We start from the raw sequence: 22069 nt of genomic DNA, 5'->3' as shown, positions 1-22069 counted from the left end.
GGGGAGATAAGTTTTGTTTTAGAAGAGATGAAAGATGGATGATTTTCTTCAACCAGCAGCCACTAAAATAAAAAGCTGTTAAGAATACAGTTTTTGCTTTGACTAGCAAATTTTTAAGCATTCTTACAAGACTGTTTGATCTGTGCAAAAAGGAGATTGAATTGTTTCTCATCCTAAATTTCTCTTAAATACCATGTAATTGGATTTATGGATTGCCACAAATACTGAAGTGCTTCCAACATAAGACTTTGGTATTGATGGTCTTTCCAGAACATAACTGTAAAGAATAAATTGTGCCATTCTTTTCCCTGAGTTTCAAAAAGTCATTGCTGTTGCAGTCCAAAATTTCAAAGTGATTAATAATTGGGGTTTTTTTTAAATTTATCTCCAAAAGCAGTAAGTTTTGTTGAGTGTTGCTGTTTTAATTTCTTCCATTTTGAAAATAGTTAATTGCCTTTAGGTTTGAGTTAGTTCTAGTTCCAAATTGTAGTCTTTTATTCCATGTTGTGGATAGAAACTTCATTGCAGAAAAAAAGTGGATAGGGGCTCCCTGAACACCATATGTATTGTAACAGACATCAGAAAAAGAAGTTCCTTCTGTGAATGTGGGAGGTACAAATTCTAATGCTGGCAGGATGATTCAATATATGAGTTTTTTCAGAAAAATCTAGTGATTGTATGGATTCTTTAGAAATAAACTGCATGTTCCTGTTTATCATCAGGGAACTCCCAGAGCTTCCAGAACGTGAAGAGGGGGAGGGAGAAGAAAGTGAACTTCAAAATGCAGCTTTCAGTAACTGGAACCAGCCCAGAAAGTAAGTCTAGTTGCACATAATAAAATAATAAAATGTCACCTGAAATTCAAAAATTTTGAAATATATATTTAAGAGGAGTAAAAAACTAACAGAATCGCTGCACTTATGTATGTTGTGCATTGCAGGAATAATTAACAATTGACTTTTACTGCCATTGGACTAAATCCCTGCAATCTAGCAGTTTCTTGATTGTTAGAGTAATTTATCTTTACTTAGCCCAAGCTGACCCTCAGGGATCAAGTCAGAAAAGATGAAGAGAAAGATTCAGTTTCTATTAGAACCCAAACTACGTGACCAGCTCTAGGCTCAATTACAGAATTTCTGATGAATCCAGTAGATAACTTCCACTGAAAGGCAAAACTTTGCAAGGAGGAGTTACGTCAGAATTTTTTAAAATAATTTTGCAAATCCAGGTGTCTTCAGTATGCAACTTTGTCATAATGACAACAGATTTTAATTTATTTTCGTCCTTTTTTTGACACAAAAGGGTCGAACTCTGGAGAGAGCCTAGCAAGTCATTGGGGATCAGCATTGTTGGAGGACGAGGGATGGGAAGCCGCCTGAGTAATGGAGAAGTGATGAGAGGGATCTTTATCAAGCATATCCTGGAAGACAGCCCAGCTGGAAAAAATGGAACACTGAAAACTGGAGATCGGATTGTAGAGGTAGCATCTGAATGCCTTTTGCTGCAATTCCCCCAGCATCTCAGGAGTCACTGAGATGGATGGGTGGTTTGGGCTGACAGCTGTGCAATTGCTCCAGCTGATACCACTTGAGCCACATGGACTGTAGTACCATCTGCTGATGTTTGTGTACAGACAGCTGTCTGTTAAGTTGAATATCCAACCTGAAACATAGATGGCTGACTGTGTGAGCAGGGATCTACAAAGCCAGCAGTTTGACCTGCCTGTTTTAAAACCAGCATGTGTAGGAAAAAGCTTAAGTTTGGTGAAACTAAAAGATTTTTCACCTTTGCCTATTGGATAGCAGTAGAAACAGCCAGTGCAAACCATGCAAATGAATGCCAAGCTTATTTTCCTCTTAAATCTTAATCAATTTGCATCATTCTTGTGCATTTTGTGCAGGAATTAAGGGGGGCACAATTTTTTTTTCTCTTGACATGAAGAAATCTGGGTTTGATACTTCAGACATCAAGAACATTGTGCCCATGCCTGAGTGTAATGTTGCCAGGGTATTGCAGGGAGGGGTTTATCTTCATTTCTCTTCTACTTAGAAATGTGCTCATGCAGCCACTTCTGCTTTCTCACATAAAGATATTGAAGAATGAACATGCTGAAGGGAATAGGTCTTTCCTGGCATGACTATCAGGGTCAGATACTGCCCTATCTCCAGTGTCAGGCTATAAGGAACTGGCTCTGCTTAACTGTGCTGGATGTCCTTAGCTGACTATCCATCAGTAAGCACAACAAGCAGAGTGATGGAGTTGGTGATTCTGGCTCAGAGTTGGCTTGACTTACATGGTGGTACTGAAACTGCAGTTTGCTGTTTGCTACAAGATCCATATCAAGAATCTTGAAATAATACTTTAGTATAGGTAGCACTTTCTGCAACAGGATGCAACAGTTTGCAGTATATAAGAAGTTGGGAGGTGGAATTTTGCTGGAAGGCCACAAAGTTAAAAACATTAATTTCATGTGAATAACTGGATTTTTATGAGTGCAGTTGTTTCTGGTAGTGATGCCGGCAGAAGCTGGAATGGGTGAGTGAAATCAAAATGTTGTGTTAATGTGACTGTTTCTGAATGGACTGTTTCAGTTTCTCATGTTGTGGTGTATGTAAACTTGATCTCTGTAGTGTGTACAGTTTTTCAGACATGGGAAGTTGGAGAGTGGTATTGTTTTTGATCAGTTCCTCGTAGGTTTAGAATTTCTCTCAGATTGTTTTTATGCTCTCCTATTTGCATTGGATGGTTAAGTTTGAGTTAGAAAACTAAAAAGTTGTTGAGGTAATCCTCACCATATAACTCTGTGTGCTAGAATTGCTACTAACAAATAACCTTTCTGTGTTAGCTTCTAGCTTTTATTGTGGTCATTGTGAGAATACTTTACTGACACTAACCTCACCGTAACATTGTTCTTACCTGGATATCAGGACAAATTGCTTTACACACCCACACGTATACAGACATGAAAGAAAACAACCAGGCACAAAAATGACCAGGGACAAATTAGCCATCCTTTGTAAATGCCTTCTTCTAGAAGCCATTAGTTTTTCAGCTCTGACCTAAAAATTTAGCTTCTGAAGAAGTTGTCTCGTACCTAAAATTGGTCTTACCTTGCTCTAAAAAAAAAAAAAAAGAAAAGAAAAAGGTACACTGTACCAGCATAATACCTCATCATTAAAGACTCTCCAGCACCTAACAAGTTTCAGTTTTTAAATCTCATAAAGTCCTGGGTAATAGTTTTTTCTTAAGATGAGATTCGCAGGAAGCAGTATTTGGTAAACACTACCACTCTCTTCAGATTATCGTATCTCTTCTGTTACATTGCCTGAGGGAAAACTTGTGGAGCCTGAACTAAAAATGTTGAAAATCCTGTTTTTAAAACAGAGGAATAGGAGAATATTTATTTATTGTCCTAACAGTTCTCTTGGAAATACCAAACCTGTGTGTGAGGGACCTCAGGTCACGTCAGGAGAAAGGTTTCCACTAAAAACAGAGGTTTGGGTTTTAGTCAAAGTTTCCTAACCAAAACTCAAAACTGACTCATGACATTTGTAGCTTCTTGCAATGTTAAGATGAGGCCTTCCAATTACAGGTGGATGGAATTGACCTCAGAGATGCCAGCCACGAACAAGCTGTGGAAGCCATACGGAAGGCAGGCAATCCTGTAGTCTTTATGGTACAGAGCATTATAAGCAGACCAAGGGTAAGCATAAAGAATGTGAAAAGAGATGTAATTCATAGTAATAGATGAAGCAAATGTTCAAGATGGTGGTGTTTGGGAATGGGATATTTAATCCTGAAAGTGCCATCTCAACTATTTCAGGAACAAAGATTTGATTTAAGTATTATTTCCATTTAGAATGAAATCGATTTGGATTTGGAAATACCCTCCAGCACGCCGTCCTCAAACTATTTTGAAAAGCCTCAAGAAAGATAATTTGTTGGGGGGCAGAGTAGGAGTCTAACTAAAACCAACTCTTAGAGATTGACAGCATGTCTGAGGAGCGCATGCAGAAATACAGCACCTGTTAAAAAATTCCTTGGACGTTAATGAAAGGACCTAGAAGTACACGGAAGTTTTCCGTCACTAAGCTGCATGGACATTGCAGACAAAAGCTACTGAGCTTTAATATAAGTTGCTTGCATCACTAGAAACTAAACTTCCTCATTGTAGAGTCTGTGTAAGCTGCATGTTTATTTACTAGTTGTCTCATAACTCTTGTTCTCCAGCCAGAGTCTCTTTATAGCCCTCCTTCAGCTTCTGCTCCCTGTGGGCAGAAAACTACTAACCCATTTTATCATCAGTCATCTAAGGTAAAGTTGCATGAAAAAGCTCTGTTGAATGTTGATTATTGATACTGAAGCTACTAAAGTAAGGCTTTTGCATTTGCTGTGATGTGAACAGAATTGCCACTCCTGAATGTTTAGGCCCATTTGGCATGGAAGTGATGCCATTACTTTATCACAACTTTTATTTAGAGAATGCTTCTTTGCTATTTTTGGTTGTAGTTCTTTATTCTCTCTTTTCAGATTAAGCTTGTTGGTTATTTCTTGACTGTACTAACAAACTCTTGTTTCTCTGTGAGCAGAAACATTGCAAATGCTCTTCCTGTACCCATACATTATGTTGTGATCTTCATAAATGGCATTATATTTATTATTTTCATCTTTTGAAACTGACACTTGTACTTTATAGTAAGATCTTATGAGGGAATTTCCTGCTTTCATTCATGTCCAGTCACCCAAATAGCTAGCTGCCTGCACACACGAGCTATAATTATTATGATACCACTATGTATTTAACCAGGCAGTCAGTTTTAAGTGACATGTAGTTAATGAGTCCATTTCTTTCCTTTTGTTGTTTTCATTCAGGTTTAGTAGTTAGAGATCCTGTGTATACTCCAGAATAGCCCAAATAATGCACGTGGACTGTGAAAAGATAGTGATAGTTTTGCTATTAAGGAGTTACCCATTGAGTGTGTGTTTCATACTAATACCCCACTGTGTATTTCTGAGTAAGAAACAATATATGACTGTGATTATGGTCCCATAGTAGTGTTACAGCATTATGCTGGATGAAATGCTAGCTAGTTCCTGATAACTTAGCATCTTGGACACATTGATAAAATTCTGAACAGAAGTTAGTTAAAAAAAGGAAAAAACAGAAAGAAAAATCCTGTTACTTGAGGCTTTATTTGAATTTAAAGAATAGTTAAAGAGGGAATTCCCTTTATTTTAGCATTTGTTTTTCTTGTCCTAGACTGAACAATAAAGTATGCTAAACTGAACTGTTCAGGCAAATTCAAATGCTCCATATTTTATCACAGTGATCAGTCTGTATTAATACAATGCTCTTGCATGGATTAATATTAGGGCTAGTATTTCAGGAGCTATGCCATCGTGACAAAATAAAAAAGGCAAAATTTTGAATGACTGTAGCTGATCTTTTGTTTCCTCTTTTACTAGAATTTTATTGTTGTTATATGAAATGTTTGTGATGTTTATTTTAGTTACCTAAAATTTCAACAAGATATATTTTAAAGTTCTTTTCCAGATGAATTGTATTTTTAAAGTGCAATAGGATGATTACAGTAACAAATTACTTTTCACGAATTTCTCTTCATAAAATTCAAAATCAACTGTGAATCACATTCACAGAAAATCTTGTTGTACCCTAGGGAAACAGCCTGTTGACTTTAAGTGACTTGCCCATGAAGACACCTTGGTCATTCATGGCATTACTTTGTCACTGCTGAAGATACAGTAGAGCCAAGACATATCTTGTCTTACCAAACTGCATTACTTTTTTGCAACATGGTATTTGAAAATAAATGTTTAGGGCTGTGTTTACTATTTTCAGAAGAATTAAAAAAACCAAATGCATTAAGAAATTTTTTAAACAGCACCGTATATTTGGATTAAATTACTCTTGATATAAATGATCCTGGAAGGTTTTCACATTTCTGTCTATACTATTTTTCAGGAGTGTTAAACTTACAGCCCTAAGACTTACAGGTAATTTCCAGATGGATAGACATAGTATATTTGTGAAATATATAGTGAAATTACTTCTAGGTATACACAGTATATTTCCAACATACTATTTGAAATCAGAGCCGTTTCCTCCTTATTAAGCAGATTCTGATCACAAAATAGAACACAGTACAAAAACTGCATAGGGAATATAAATGGTCAAATGATATTCTTTTATTTGATCTAAATGTGTAAACTCCTTTTCTCTTAAATAATAATGAGAAAGTACCTTGCTTCAGGAGAAGACCAGAGTATTTCGTTTCAATAAAGTATAGATTCAGGCAATTATACATGCATATGCACGAATACAAAGTGTTATGTAAAAATTATTATTAGATATGAAATCTGCTTAGAGATGCCTGATGTTACTAAACCCTCACTTCTCCAAAATAAACAGAGTGTGTTACCACAGAAGTTAAATCAAATTATGAGAATCTGTGGTTTTCAAAATAAAACTAAATCTACTACATTATTACAGGTAATTGTGTTCATCCTAACCCAGAAATCCACAATTTTTTCAATTAATTAGTGTGTGAGAGTGTCCCATATGCTGAGATGTTTGGACAAAATTGTACAAATATCACAGCACATAAATGCTGTGCAATTCTGCACTTGATGTACTCTGTGGTCTGGAACAGGTGTGAGGATTGGTGCTTTTCCTCTCTGCTGCCAGAAACACAGGACAAATACAGTTTTTCCCAGCTTCATATATCTGTTGCAAAGTGCAGAAAGTGGACCCTGTTTGGTTAGCCCAAACAACTAAATAAATATGTTTTGCTTCATGAGTGAAAATAATTTGTTTAAATTTTTTTTTGCTTAGTTTCTATTATGCTTTCCTTTTAGAACCCTTCCCTGCCTTTCCCGCAGAACAGTGTTTTCTGTAGGCCAGCTGTCTTCAGCAGCACTAACCCATTTGCTGATTCTTCTCAGTTCAACACTGCTAAGGTTGGATGATGACACACTATCTTTTCATTCACCAAATATCCTATGTGTGCTTCTTTCTCATTACTGTCTCTCTACATTTAATTTCTTTCATGCCAGTTTGCGTTAAATGCTATGCTGATGAGCTTGAGAATTCTATATAGTGAATTTAAAAGACACAGAGATGCATATACACAGAACAGTTATGGAGAAATTAAAAAATGCCAGCTCCATTAATCATAGCCACGAAATCTGATCTATTCAGAGCTACCAAAGGAGTAGGTTTTTAGTTATAAGATCAGTTCCTGTGGTATATGTTAAAATACCAACCAAGGGTAACTGTCTTACCAGTGTAAGGTGTTTTGCTGCTATGTACTTCTTTTTGGTTTTTTGTGGTTATGACTTTCCAGCCTTGATATCTCTCTTTTATTTTTGCATGAAAAAAAAAAACCACTGGCAGCTTTTTTTTATGATGCTTCATGAAAATATTTTCCCTCTGCTTCTTGAAAATTCTTTTAATGCACCATGAATAGGATGCTGATGTCTTTGGAAATATAAAAAAGTTAGGGTTTTTTTTTTTTTTTGTGGCTAGTGCTTACTTACTGCATGTTGTTCACAATGGGAACAGAGTTAATCTCTAACACGTTAATAAAAAAAGTTTAATCCTAATGTGCATGCATTTTTGATTTAATAAAATAATTTCTAGCTGGTTTTACATCTTGGAACTGATTGTGCCCTTTGTCTATTTTCACATGTCAAAAATATTGAATGTGCAACAAACATTTATGATCTGTGGTGTATAATTGCATGTGTGTTTTGAAATCTCTTTTTGTGTTTTGTTACAGTTCTGAGGAAAGGGAGTAGACATGTAACATAAATGATGAGTCGTGTTTTCTATATTTTCAAAAGTATTTCTGAAAAAAATTGCACGTATTTTAAAAGACAGCCTGATGATCCTGCAGTTTCTGCATAATTCCTTTTTTAGCATTGATATAAGAATGGTCTTCTGTCATCTCCGTCCTTTTCTGAACACAGGTTCATGTACAGTGAGAAACTTTGATGAATCAAGGTCCTCAGTAATCCCTTAAATGCTTTTGTCCATTTATAAGTCAAGTTAATAAAGTTGCTACAATTAGTGAAATGAATCTGTAATTGAAAATGAGTTATTGGTTAATAGTACTGTGTTTTGCCAAAGGTGCTGTAACATGTGGATTGCTGTTTTCTGTTACTGTAGGAGGTATCGAATCCAGTTAGGGTTACCTTCCGTTGTTCCCCAACTAACCCTTTTGCTCCCACACCATTCAAGGTTTGTCTTAATTCCCATCAGTTGGTCCTACTGTATGTGTGCTGTACATTTGTACATGGCCTGTGATACCTTCTGGAGTACTGCTTCTTCCTCCACCTGTGCCTTCATTTTTTCAAGCTCCAGACTTGCTGTCATTTTCAATACTTGCTTGGCTGTGATCAGAGTGACCCTCATAGTTGAATGGGTTCAGCAACTGTTGGATGCTTTGCATTTTAAATGAAATACTGCGGTGTGACGCACTGAAAGTATTTCATGAGTTAAAGCCTTGTAGGATTTTTGTGCATTGCCCGATTCAGGGAGCAAAAGTCTTATGTGTGTGTAAACTGTGGGGATCGGCTTCTTCTTCCGGCTGTTGAAATATGATGTGTCAGGCTGAGTTCTGGAAGCAGGACATGTTCCCCTCCACCCAAATGGCATTGTAGCACAGTTTTTACCCACCTACAAGGGCGCCTTGCTTCCACTTTGATTTCAGCATTTCTTTAAACATCAGAAAAGTTTAGGTTCTGTTATGTTGTTCTGCGTGTACAGTGGTACAAGAAAGATGCATTTTTTTGTCAATCATATTATGTTGGCTGCAGTTAATAAGTGCTAATCTGACAGGATGTAGCCCTACATCCACACCTTACAGATCTCCCAGAGATTCTTGACACCAATATTTAGTTCCTTTATTTTAGTCATGTTTTCTTTAATTTTGCTGTTCTTGGACACTGTCACTTACAAAGAGTACCTCTAAAGTAATATGCTAATTTTGGTTTTAAAACATAGAGACTAAGTTTTGCTGATCTGGTTTAATCTCACACTTGTATTGGATTTGTCTTGCAAGATTATGGTAGTTGGGGAGGCTATGGGGTGACTTTTGTCATATTTTTTCTCCCCTGTCCAGCTGAAGAAGGGAGTGATAGAGTAGATTTGGTGGGCACCTGGCCTCCAGCCAGGGTCAGCCCACCAAAACACTGTACTTCCTAATTTTTTCAGGATGTTATTTAGCTTTAGTAAAACTCTCAGAAGAACTCTGAAAAAAGAGTGTTTCTAAAAGTACTCTCTCTTTTGCCCCTCCTTGATGTGGAGGTCTATCACCAGCTTTCTTCTTGGTGGACACAGGAATTTTTGATTATGAAAAATAACTTTTAATGTTACTAGGTAGTGTTTCTACTCTTCTCTGATTCTGGTAGGTAACAATGTCTTTCCTAGAATTTTGTTGCTTCAGTTTAGGGATGTTTGGTATCATCTTAGGAGATGACATTGTCTTAGATTTGAAGCATGGTGCAATATGACTAATGATACAAAAAGTCATATAACACTTATATGCGTTCTTTATAAAAATCATTGGCTTGGGTGTCACATTAAAACTTCCCACACTTTTAACACTTAGTGACTTCTTAGTTAAGTTCCTAGAACAAGTTCCTAAATGAAAGGAAAATCTTTTTCAAGCAGAAGCAGAATGAGAGAACTGAAATAGGGCATTTGCAATTTCTTTCTATCTTTGGAGTTATAGAGTGAAGATATGTCATTTTTGTTTAGACATGGGACCTTTCTTAAATTTTGAAATTACTAAATTAGTAACTTTCTAGGTTTCTCAACACCTTCAGTTTTAAAGCCAATAAAGTCTTCCAAGGTGTATGTTGTTATTCATTTCACTGTTGCTCTGATGGAGAGATTACCTGAGGGGTTTTTGCACCTAAAGACTCCACCTGAAATACTGTGTTCAACTTTGCTGATGGAGGTAGTGAGAACTGAAAGGATGAGAACAGGGTTATGAATCTAGGGCAGCACACCTGAAAATTTCAGTGTTGGAAAAAGACTTGTTTTTCATTTGAAATTCTTGTTGTTTACTTCAGTAGCTGATCTGCCAAGTATCCAGGTCTCTTGAGCATGCATAAGATTTGGAGTGATGGCATTCAGACAGAAGTTTCTTGCTTACATGTTTACCCTAAACAAGGCAAAATTAAACAAATTTCACATAGTGAAATCCTAGATCAGAGTCCATATTCCTCAAGGAAACTGTCTTGTATGGAAGCTTGCAAGACTGTGGATTTGAGCATTTAACCATTATATTGCAGTAGTCATGTGTTTATACCTCTTAACTTTTTGTGAATATGGTTAGAGCACATCAAGACCAAAAGTATTTGTCTCTTGTGATTTAATCTTTATCCTCCTTTGTTTGATCTCCTCTGTGCAGCTTATAGGAAGCTAGTAAATGAGACTGAAAAGGTCCAGTCACTATGGATTTCTTCAGTTATCATCTGTTTAATTTTGGTTTTTAACTGTTCTATCAGTTCATATGCCAATTATTTCTTTTTCCTGTAGGTATTTTTGAAAGTACCTGGATTTTTGTTTCCTTTCTCTTTCCTTGTATTTGGCTTGCAAAGTATATGATGGGAGGAAATTATATGTGATGACTTTCAAAAATAAAATTGGTTGTAAGTCTTTTACAAATCTGGCATTAAAACAAAAGCACTTGAGTCTTCATAAGAGGCTTTTTCTGAAACAAAAAGTGGCACATAAAACTTTACTGAATTGGGCCTTTACTGTGAGTTGTTTGCTTCCAGATACATTTTGGTGTGATGTTCTCTCTTATCTTGCCTGGTGTTTGTTTCTGTCTTTGATCTCTTTCCGCCTTTCTGTGTGTTATTAATTTAGAGTTTGAGCTGCTTGGTATTGAAACTTTGAAGCTGTAGTCATTGCCATTTTGACATTTTTGTATACTAGTTTTCCCTACATAGAGTTTACATCTTCTTAGCCATTGCATTTTTCTTGTCCTCCACAGGCATTTGGTCAGTCAGATGTAGAACCAGAAAAGACTTCGCTTTGTAACTTGCCTCTGCCCCCTCCTTCAGCATTTTCAGGAATGAGCTGTGATGTTGCACAGTCATCTTCTATCAGAGTCCCAGAAGATGTGGAGAAGGAGGATGAGTTTGGTTACAGCTGGAGTAAGTTTTTTCTGTGATAATATTTTAAATACTCAGTATTAAAATTGCACTGTATAAGACACAGATGTGGGGACATCCAGTTTGAACTGCTTCTTTCTCATGTGCATTGTGGTTTGGGTGTTAAGGGTTGCTGTTTTAGTTGTGTTTGGTCAGATTCACGTGGAAAAATATAAAACTCACTTCTTTTTCTTCATTGCACTGCAGTCTTGTTTTTCCTCCATGGTACAAATTCAATGTAGGAATACTTGAAGAATTTCATTGTACTCCAGGTAACTGATGGCAGTGATCAGTGTTATAGTTTCTGTTACCTGAAGGTGTTACTGGAGAGAAGATTACTTATTGTGTGTATGAAATTTAATTTTTAAGAATATTTATAATATTTTCTGAAATTATAAGGAAAACAAAAAGCTAGAAATATTATTATAAATCACCTAAGGCTTAGCTTAAAAGAAGGTGTGGTTTACGCTGAAAATTTCAACATCCATTGTGGGCTTCTTCTCTCAGAGACTGCCCACTGAGCATTGATCTTGACTCTCTAGGTGACTTGTGAAACTTTCTAATGTAAATCCAACCTCTGCTACCCACACTTTTACATTTAGAAAAGATCATGCAGCGCTATGGAAATCTACCAGGAGAGTTATACATGATTGAGCTGGAAAAAGGAAAGACAGGTCTGGGACTTAGTCTTGCTGGTAACAAAGACCGATCCAGGATGAGTGTCTTTGTAGTGGGAATTGATCCAAATGGAGCAGCTGGAAAAGATGGCAGGTTACAGATTGCAGATGAGCTGCTAGAGGTGAGTTTTTGCAATTTATACTGAAACCCAAATGTACTTATTTCAAAGACCAGATTTCTTGCTGAAATGTATGTTTTTCGGTGGATTTTGAAATCCCAAATTTATCCAAGTTCATATCTCTATGCTATCAAATTTTCCTTCTGATGTATGCCAAATAGTTGTAGCAGTTTTTTTTCCTGGTTATAGTAGAGTTTGGTGCTAATAACACTAAGTTGTGGGTTAGAGCCCTGTATGCACCATTCATTTAAGAGTTGGATTCAATGATCCTTGTGGGTCCCTTCTAACTCAGAAGATTCAGCGATTCTGAATGAAGGTGTGTTGAATAAAAATGTGGGACAACAGCAGTTTCTGAGTTGTGGAGATGTTTGGAATGGCAGTGAATTGCAGATCATTAAAAATATTGAAGTCCTCCAGTCCATCTATCTGTGGAGTACTCCAGACTTTCTAATTAGTTCTCTGTTTACTAGAAGTGGAATAACAGCAGAATATTTTTCTATTGTGCAACACAGAGTGTGGAAATTAAATGGGGGAAACAGGAACATACCTATTTTTATTATGGACTTCTAACTCATGACGTGTTTGGGTGCTATTTTCTAGTGGAGTGACCGAACCACTAAATATGCAACTAACATTTCCAGTACATATGTGAGCGAAAACTATTTCTATATTCCCACAGCCCAGTTGATGATACTTGCAGATGTATACCCTACTACAGCTTTTTCCATTCTTTCTGGTAGCAGTAGGTAACATGACCCTCACAGAAATGCTTTGTGTAAACTTCAAAGCTATGTGTGGAGGTGTTTGAGGATGTACTGGGGAAACGGTTCAGAGAGGGAATGGTGAATCTGAACAAAGCTTGAGGGAGACATTTAGAAAGTAAATTATATAGAGTGGAAGTTGTAGACTAGGAAAGAAATTAAGGGATTTGTGACACTGTGGACCAAGCCTCAAGGAGAAAACTTTGTTGCAGACTCCAGTGTTGTGAGACAGTTCTCTTGAAACATCTGTTTTTAAAATCCTGATGTTGAAGAGCTAGAATATTCTGAGAACACATTGAAACGCATCTGTCTGAATCTGACATCCTGTGATTTCTTGTTTACTGTCCACACTGTAAACTTGCAGACTAATGCTAAGAAATTGCCTCAACCTCTTCTGAGAGGAGACATCTGAGCTTGCTCCCTGTATTCCCAAGCAGCTGTCCAGCAGCTGTTGGGGGCCATGTCCCATCACCCCACTTGGCAGCCTGACCATGTATTTTTTACAAGCCTGTGGCCAACACTGCAGGGAGTGCTGCATTTGGATTGTCGACTCCAGTGTAAATGATAGGGCTCAAGACCCCTGTGACATGCCTGGTGGACACACCCTGCATAGGAGGTGGTTGCTGTTATGCTCAGCCCTCTGTACAGTGTCTTTCATCTGTTGCTCACTGCTGTGTCTGTGCTTCTATTAGTGCTACCTGTGTGCATTGTATTACTTTCCCTTTGTGTAGGTCCAAATTGTCCTTCAATAATTTCTCTTTTCTTGAGTGAACTTCAGCACTGTGGTTTTCCATTTTCAAGAAAAAAATGCAACTAATAAAATGCAAGCAAGTAATGGCCTTAGTCTGTAAATTCACACCGATAGCTCCTCTCCTATCTGAATCATAGGTGCTTCAGGGTGTTGTAGTGAGTCTGCTCTGCCAAATGGAAAAAAGATTGCCAGGTCACATCTTCAGATAGTAAGTGTGGAATCGTAGAATGGCTTGGGTTGGAAGGGACCTTAAGGATCATCTACTTCCAAGTCTCCCTCAATGGCCTGAGTTGCCAACCACTAGATCAAGTTGCTCAGGTCCCATTCAATCTGACCTTGAACACTTCCAGGGAGGGAGCATTCACAGCTTTTCTGGGCAACTTGTTCCAGTGCCTCACTATCCTCTGGATAAAGAGTTTTTTCCTGACATCTAATCTAAAACTTTCCATTTAAAACCATTGCCTCTTGTCATATCCCTATTGCCCACATAAAAAGTTACTCTTCCTCTTTTTTTGTAAGCCCCATTTAGGTTCTGGAAGGCTGAAATGATGTCTCCCCAGAGCTTTCTCTTCTCCAGGCTAAACAGCCACAACTCTCTCAGCCTGTCTTCTCAGGAGAGGTGCTCTAGCTCTTTGGTCATATTCATGGCCCTCCTGTAGAGCTGCTCTGACAGATCCACATCTTTCTTGTGCTGAGAACTCCATGACTAGAGGTAGAGTCTCATGTGGTTAGAGTAGATGGGGAGAATCCCCTCCCTTGATCTTCTGGTCACACCTCTTTGGATGCAGCCCAAGATGTCATTCACCTTCTGGGCTGTAAGCCTACAGTGTTGGCTCATGTCCAGATTTTCATTCAGAAGAATCCCAAAGTCCTTCTCTGCAGGGCTGCTCTCAATGACTTCTATTCCCAGTCTGTACTCTTGTCTTGGACTGCCCCAACCCAGGTGCAGAACCTTGTAATTGGACTTGTTGCATCTCATGAGATTCCCACAGACCCACTTGACAAGTGTGTCCGGGTCCCTCCAGATAGCATCCCATCCTTATGTTGTGTCAACTACACCAGTCATCTTCGTGTCATCTGCAAATCTGCTGAGGGTGCACTTGATCCCTTCATCTGTTTCATTGATAAAGATATTAAAGAGCCCTGGTCCCAGGACAGACTTGTCACCAGGCTCTACCTGGACACAGAGCCATTGACCACAACACTATGCCTGCCTCCATCCGGCCAGTTCCTTGTCCACCCAATAGTTCACCCTTCAAATCTGTCTGTCTCTAATTTGAAGGTAAGGATATGGTGTGGAACTTTGTCAAAGGTCTTACAGAGGCTTAGGTTTATGTCATTGGTTGGTCTTCCCTTGCCAGCCATTGCAGTTGCTCTGTCAAAGAAGGATGCCAGATTGGGCAGGCATGTTTTATTCTTTGTGAAGCTGTGCTGGCCGTCTCAGATGACCTCCTTGTCTTTTATGTGCCTTAACATTGCGTCCATGAGGATCTGCTCCATGGTGTTCCCAGGCACAGAGAAGGAGCTCAGTGGTCTGTGGTTGCCTAGATCTTCCTTTCTACACTTTTAAGAAATGAGAGTGATGTTTTATGTTTTCTACTCACTGGGGACCTTACCTGACTTCCATGACTTCTTAAGTAGGATGGAGAGTGCCTTGGCAACAACATCAGCCAGTTCCTTCAGGAACCTGGATTCCAGATCATCAAGCCCCATTGACTTGTGCCTATTCAGTTTCATTAAGTGGTCCCAAACTTACTTTTTGTTTACAGTGGGAGAGAATTTGCTTCCCCCAACCCCCACCTAGAGGTTCAGTAGCTTGAGAGTTGTGGGAAGCCAGACTGTAATTGAAGACTGAAGTGAAGAACTTTTGAGTTCCACACCCTTCTTCATGTCCATTGCCACCAGCTGGCTTTTCTTGTTTGTCAGGGCAGTACACTCTCCTTGGCCTTTCTTTTCTGACCCTTTATAGAATCCCTTCTGATAACTCTTTGCATCCCTTGCCAAAGCCTGTTGCATCTGTGCCTTAGCTTTCCTAAACCCATCTCTACACACATCCCAATCATATCCCTGTACTCTTCCCGGATCATCTGTCCCTAGTTCCACTGGCTATGCATTTCTTTCTTACTCCTCAGTTTGAGGAGCAGATCCTTGTTTAGCCATGCTGTTTTCCAGCTTGCCTTGCTTGATTTCTTACACATGGAGATGGAGTATCCTCAAAAAGCTGCCAGCTCTGGTGAGGTCCTCTGTCCCTAAGGACAGTTTCTGAGGGAATCTCATCCACTAATTCTTTAAATGTCTGGAGGTTCATTATTCTAAAGATCAGGGTCAGTTCCAGCTACGCTCTTTTTCAAGTCCGTGTTCCTTGAGATCAGTTATTTAACCAGGGCGTGGTCTCTACAGCCAAGGCTGACTCCCGTCTTAATCTCTCTAATGAGCTCCTCCACACTGGTGAGCATCAGGTCCAGTCACTCTGCTTCTCTGTTTTGTTGTCCAATACCTGGACCAGGAAGTTGTCCTCATGCACTTTAGGAGTCTCCTGGATTGCTTGCAGTCAGCTGTACCACTTTCCCAGCAGACATGAAGATGGTTGAAATCCCCCATCAGGATGAGAGCTTGTGGGCGTGATGAGTTCTGTATCTGAAGCAAGAAATCAGCAGGCTTGCTGTGATCAGGTAGATGTGGCAGACCCTAGCCACAAGGTGTCCCTTGCTCTTGCTGTCCTTCATTTTTACACACAGGCTCTTGAGCTATTTTCTTGGCCGTTTCTGAGGCAGCTCTTCACAGTCTATCACACACAGCACATGTCTGCCCCTCCTTCCCAGCCTTTCTTTTCTGAGAAGGTTGTAGCCCTTGATTGAAGTGTCCCAGTGGTGTGATTCATCCCACCAACTGATTTCCAGTTTCTCTTGCTTGTTACCCATGCTGCCCATATTAGTGTAGAGGCACTTAAGCTGGGTTATCAACCTCTCACCTTTTGAGAAGAACCCTCCTTAGTTCATTTGGGACAATTTAGAGTTGTTTCTCTGCTGCTTGGTGTTTCCTTGTTCCTCTCTGACACACAGAAATACATCCCCTTCCCTCTTTCTCATAAAATCTAGTTTAAAACTCTGCTAAATGTGCTAGTGTTCAGACTTCTGTGTACAAAGTGCCTGGCTCAGGGGTGCAAAGTGCCTGAGATTCAATAAATAATAGCAATCTCGTTGCAGGATATAAGCAATTCATTGATTTGTTATGGTTAGAATTTCCCATGGCCCTGCTTAATCACCTCATCAGTCATGAAGTGATCAATGGCAAGTGAAAATAGGTGATGTGCCAAGTTAACCCAATATAACTCAGAGAATGACATTTTTAGCCCTGTGACAGTGTTAGTCTGAAGTCAAACTATAGTGAATACTTTTACTGGAAGAAGGGAGTGAAAGCAGGATGTAACATAACTCTCTTATACAGTTGCTGTTTAGCCAGTGATATGGACTTTTTAGGCTTAAAAATTAGTTTAAATATAAGGAATTAAAATATTTTGGTAAATAATTGCTACCTTTCCTTATCTAGATAAATGGCCAAGTCCTTTATGGAAGGACTCATCAGAATGCTTCCTCAATAATCAAATGCGCACCATCTAAAGTAAAAGTAATCTTTATCAGGTAAGTTCTGGTTAAAGGTTTGGCTGAAAAGGTTTAGTTTTTAATGTGCTCAAGTTTCACACAGTGTTTGTTATTTTTAATTTTGGTAACATAGATGTGCTTTTGATACAATCTTACTAATTGTTAAATACATCTTGGAGTTTTCTGTTTTGATATTTGTTTTGTGAGTGCCATAAACTAAGAACCAGATTTAAACTTGTCTTAAGAAATATGGGGTAGTACTATTACCTTATTACTACATCCTTTAACTGACTGTATTGCAGAAACAAAGATGCAGTAAATCAGATGGCTGTTTGCCCTGCAAAGTCAGTAGAGGCTTCACAGTGTACTTCAGGCACACTTCAACACCAAGAGGTAAATATTTGTTTTTCTTATTTGACCAAAATACGTTGTTCTGGATAGAGGAGGACCCTATCTGCTTCGGAAATACAGTAAAAGAGAAAGCAAGCCAATAGAAAAACAAGTGAGATTTTAGTAACATTGCTAAATTTAGTACAGCTGTGATTGATTCTGTTTCGTTTTATATTCTTCTATACTATGAAGTAAGCCTAACATTCCCATCAATAGGGTTTTAGAAGTTTAAGTGAAACTAAGAAATGAGCAGATTGACTTTAAATGTTTTTGCACTACTTTGTTTTGATGCAAAATGTTTTATATAGTCGCTTTTTCTTTTTCTCTTAGATTGATTTCAGTGTTGCAAACCCAAGTGCATTTTCTGACTTGAGTTCATGTAAAAACATTCAGTATGTGGAACTTCCTAAGGTATGTACTGAATCTATAACAGTCACATTTTTATTCAGTAGCCATTCAATTTTGTAATGCAGTCCCTCTTATGGCAAACAGTCTCTTAGTTACAAGAATTCAGTGAAGAGATTTCTAGAGATCTTCTGTTCCTGTTTGGGAATGGACAGGACTGTTTTTGATTTGCCAATTGCTTTGTGTCTCTGGAAGAAGTATTCTCTTGTTCTATTTGCAGAACTTTTGATAACCATTTACTGATGGTTCCTCAGGTAAAATCAATGCCCTAATTGTTTTAAGTAACAACTGAATCACAATTTACCTTGTAAGTTTCAAAGGGGTGGGTTTGAATTTAGAAGTGTTTCAGATTTATCTTGGTAGTCAGTATACTGTTTATAGGTTGGCAGAATCTATTCCAGAAGTCATTTAAAACAAAAATATTGGTGCATTGTGAAACCCCAAACTTGGTAAGTCAGCAGGCTTCACTACGCTTTAATGAATGTATTCTAACATTTTGATATCACTGTACTTAACCATTTGCATTTTTCTGTTTGTCCCAGGATCAAGGAGGCTTTGGAATTGCCATTAGTGAAGAAGACACAACTAATGGAGTAGTTATTAAAAGCTTAACAGATCATGGTGCGGCTGCGAAGGTGTGAGAATGTTTAAAATCTGATTAGGGAATGAAGAATGTTTTTTGGAGTAGCATCTGTAGTTCATATTTTTTATTTTATGTTTTTCCAGGATGGACATATCAAAGTCGGCGATGTGATTCTGGCAGTGGATGATGAAATTGTTGTGGGATATCCTGTAGAAAAGGTGCTTCTGAAGTGTCAGGAATGTTGCAGAAAGCACACTGCTTAATATAGGAGGTGATTGTGTCTTAAACTAGTGAGGTTCTCATGGCTATACTCTTACTTCATTTTCAAAGCTGGCTAAAAAACCAAAGATCTGCAGGCACTGTCTGGATAAGGAAACTACTGAAAAATAAACGAAATCCTAAATTTACAGCTCAACTATTATTTTATATTAATGCAGTACATGAATCCTCCTATCTCTGCTTTGAATGTGGTTTTATTTTCCCTGTGGTTCAGACCTAATGCCTGAGAGACACTTAGTGTGATAAAAAGTCATGAACTATTGCTTTATAATGACTCTGCATAGCTAGTCCACTTTAAAAGTATTAGAACCAGTAAAACTAATATGTGTAAATTTACATGAGTGAGTTTTATCTGTGGTAAATCAAGTCATAAACTGTGCTTATCCATGGGAACTGTCTGTAGCAACAGCCTCATTATATTCCAAGCATAGTATTTCAACCCTTTGGAGAAAAATGTCTCCATTCCTAAATAACAAGATTTATTTCTAGCTTCTAGCTCTGCAAACTCAATTTGGGTTCTGTAGTAAATCAAGGAGGCCTTTTTTCTAGCACCTGCCTTGCTACTAAGAAAAGTGATTCTTTAGGCATGAGTAGATTACTTTCTGTATGTTAAAGGGCAATTAGGAGAGCATCAATCTTACTCTCTGATGTACTGCTATCTCTGAGGCAGTAAATAAGTAAGAGATAGTGAAGTTGCCTGTAAGGAGGTAGGGGTAGGTAAGCTTTGTAAGAACAAAGATTGAGTAGGTAATTTCTGAAAATAGCACTACCTAAATGTGAAGTGTCGAGAGGATTTGGTGTCTTTTCTGCAAGATGGCAATTGATTTTGAAGGGTTTTCAGTATCTCTTTGAACTAGATTTTGCATTGTACCCTAGTGTCTTTCTCTCCCTTCCATAATTCAGGTAATATTTTCAGGTTTTTCTTCCAGAATGACAGTTGCACGTTTCTTTAGTTCAGTAGATATTTTGGCATTGACTTCTGTGAGATCAGAATTTGGCTCCACCCAGCATTAAAAGGCAACACTTTTTTTTTTCCCTAATAATTGCTATAAATATAGTATTTTGTCTGGAGAAGCCACTGAAAGACTGCAGCATTCTCGCCTGGTATAGTTTGGCAAAGTTTCATGGAAAAATGTTGCTTAGAAAAAATCAATATTTTGCTCTGTTCCTTATGAGAAAACCTGCAGGACTGTGACTAGTACCTCCAGTTTGTGGAACTGTTACTCTGCTTTATTTTTGGTTTGCAACTGAACAATCCAGTTACGCTTTTCATAGGCTTTTATCTTTATCATTCAGTTTATTAGTCTCCTGAAGACATCCAAATCTGTGGTGAGGCTTACAATCAGCCCAGCAGAGACAGATAACCTGACTACAGCACCAGCCCCTTCCAGCACTGTCCCAGCAGAGAAGAGGAATATACAACCACCAGCAGCTGTTCCTCCTTCCAGCTCACCAGAACCAGAAGCAGTCAGAAGTAATGTTTTTCTTGTGTCTGTCTTCACTGGGGTTGTAACATAAAAACAAAGACCCAGCTTGTAAGTTTTCCCTTTCTGCATGCGCTCCACTGTCTTCTGCACTTTATAATATTCCAGATTACATATTCATATAGATAAAGCATCATTCCACCATACTAAAGACCTACCTCTTGCCCTGCTGTTGTAGAGGCAGGAGGATGACAGGATTTTCTCTTCCATCTCAAACATGCAGCAGGTGCCTTTGTCATGGTTGTCTAGAACTAAGTGAAAGGCATTCCTTTAAATGAGGGAGAAAAGTAATGTCATTTTTTGTAGAAAAAGGGGATGGTTGAGACTGTCTTGCCATTTATGAGCAGCCACATTTGACTCTTCTCCTTCCGAGTGGAGAGTTACGATGTTTCTGATGGATGATGCCTATTGGTTAAGCAACACGCTTCTAAGTTAATAATAACTCAAGTAATGCACACATCATATAGATGTTTAAACTAAATTCTATCCTAAATAGAATATGTTATGTACAACATCTTCTTTGGCTGTCCAGACTGTAATCCAGGTACTTGATGGTATAAAAACAGGACACCTGCAAATAAAACTACAGGATAGTACTTGTCTGAGGAGGAGGGAGAATTGGCAGCATTGTTCTCTGTGGATCAGCTGTTCAGCTATTGCTGTACAGCTGTCAGTGAACTCTGAAAAATGTTGTTTTAGAGTTACTTTTCTAATACCAAACCCTGTTACTGTAACCAGGATGTTTCATTGTTGTTTTAGACACAAGCAGGTCTTCAACTCCAGCCATGTTAACCTCCGACCCAGCTACTTGTCCCATCATTCCTGGATGTGAAACAACCATTGATATCTCCAAGGGGCGGACTGGTCTTGGTCTGAGCATTGTTGGAGGAGCAGACACTTTGCTGGTTGGTTGGAAAAATATTTGTGTCACTCAAGTGAAATAACAGTAATGAAATTAAAGTCTGATAGAAGAGATTTTTTGTCATTTGTTTCTATAGCATCTATTGAAAGATGAAAAAAAAACAAGAAAAAAGCCCTTTCTAAAATTAAAAGTAAAAATGAGCTTCTTAAATATTTTGTTATTTTGTTCTGCATGTATCTGACTTTCTTTCCACCTGACTTGTCATTTGTGGATTATAGTAGCAATTTTCAGTTACTTTTGGTTCAAAGTGGCACCCGTTCTTTCAACGTGCAATTTTGTTGTTTTTGTTGTTGACAGGGAGCGATCATTATCCACGAAGTATATGAAGAAGGAGCAGCATCTAAAGATGGAAGACTGTGGGCTGGCGATCAGATACTAGAGGTATGGTGATTTCTTTGGTTGCTTTTGTTTTCATTGCTGTTTAGGCCTGTTGTATTTGTCTGCTGTAAGGTGCTGCAGAATTTACCATTGTACGCTTTCATTGCAGGTGAATGGAATTGACCTCAGGAATGCCACACATGATGAAGCCATTAATGTCCTCCGACAGACTCCCCAAAAAGTTCGTCTGACTGTGTACAGGGATGAAGCTCAGTACAAGGAGGAAGACATGTATGATGTGCTGAGTATAGAGCTCCAGAAGAAGCCTGGTAAAGGTCTTGGGCTGAGTATTGTTGGGAAAAGGTATGTAATGTACATGGAGATTCAGTGTCTGGAACTTCCTTATCATGTTTCTTTTGTGGTCTGGTGCTCAGATCCTGTGGACTTGAAGGCCATACATCTTATTTTTGTGCCTAAGCTAACCAGCCTTTCCTAGAGGAACTAAGTCAGTGTTACTTAACAGAAAAATGAGACAATGTTTATTGTGTTCCCAATAGGAAACCAATAATACAACTGTCAAACAATACTGTA

At 38.3% G+C, this 22069-nt stretch overlaps 1 protein-coding gene across 8 annotated transcripts in view; it reads left to right on the top strand.

Annotated features, from left to right (window-relative positions):
- The window catches only part of MPDZ (multiple PDZ domain crumbs cell polarity complex component), a 102806-nt gene that overhangs the window by 61814 nt on the left and 18923 nt on the right, over positions 1-22069 (top strand). For 7 of the 8 annotated variants that reach the window (XM_082301620.1, XM_082301617.1, XM_082301622.1 and 4 more), the window contains 14 exons: positions 723-815; positions 1303-1480; positions 3593-3703; positions 11028-11190; positions 11790-11986; positions 17045-17136; positions 17400-17490; positions 17818-17898; positions 18435-18527; positions 18619-18693; positions 20051-20228; positions 20998-21143; positions 21458-21541; positions 21648-21841. In XM_082301620.1, the coding sequence (XP_082157746.1) occupies positions 723-815; positions 1303-1480; positions 3593-3703; positions 11028-11190; positions 11790-11986; positions 17045-17136; positions 17400-17490; positions 17818-17898; positions 18435-18527; positions 18619-18693; positions 20051-20228; positions 20998-21143; positions 21458-21541; positions 21648-21841 (1776 nt within the window). The remainder of the gene's footprint in view (positions 1-722; positions 816-1302; positions 1481-3592; positions 3704-11027; positions 11191-11789; positions 11987-17044; positions 17137-17399; positions 17491-17817; positions 17899-18434; positions 18528-18618; positions 18694-20050; positions 20229-20997; positions 21144-21457; positions 21542-21647; positions 21842-22069) is intronic. The other variant, XM_082301621.1, reaches the window with a different exon arrangement.

This window comes from Coloeus monedula, assembly GCF_965178545.1.
Source record: "Coloeus monedula genome assembly, chromosome: Z".
Taxonomy (NCBI): Eukaryota; Metazoa; Chordata; class Aves; order Passeriformes; family Corvidae; genus Coloeus; species Coloeus monedula.
The sequence above is the reverse complement of the archived record's forward strand: the minus strand, read 5'-3'. Positions and strand labels throughout refer to the sequence as shown.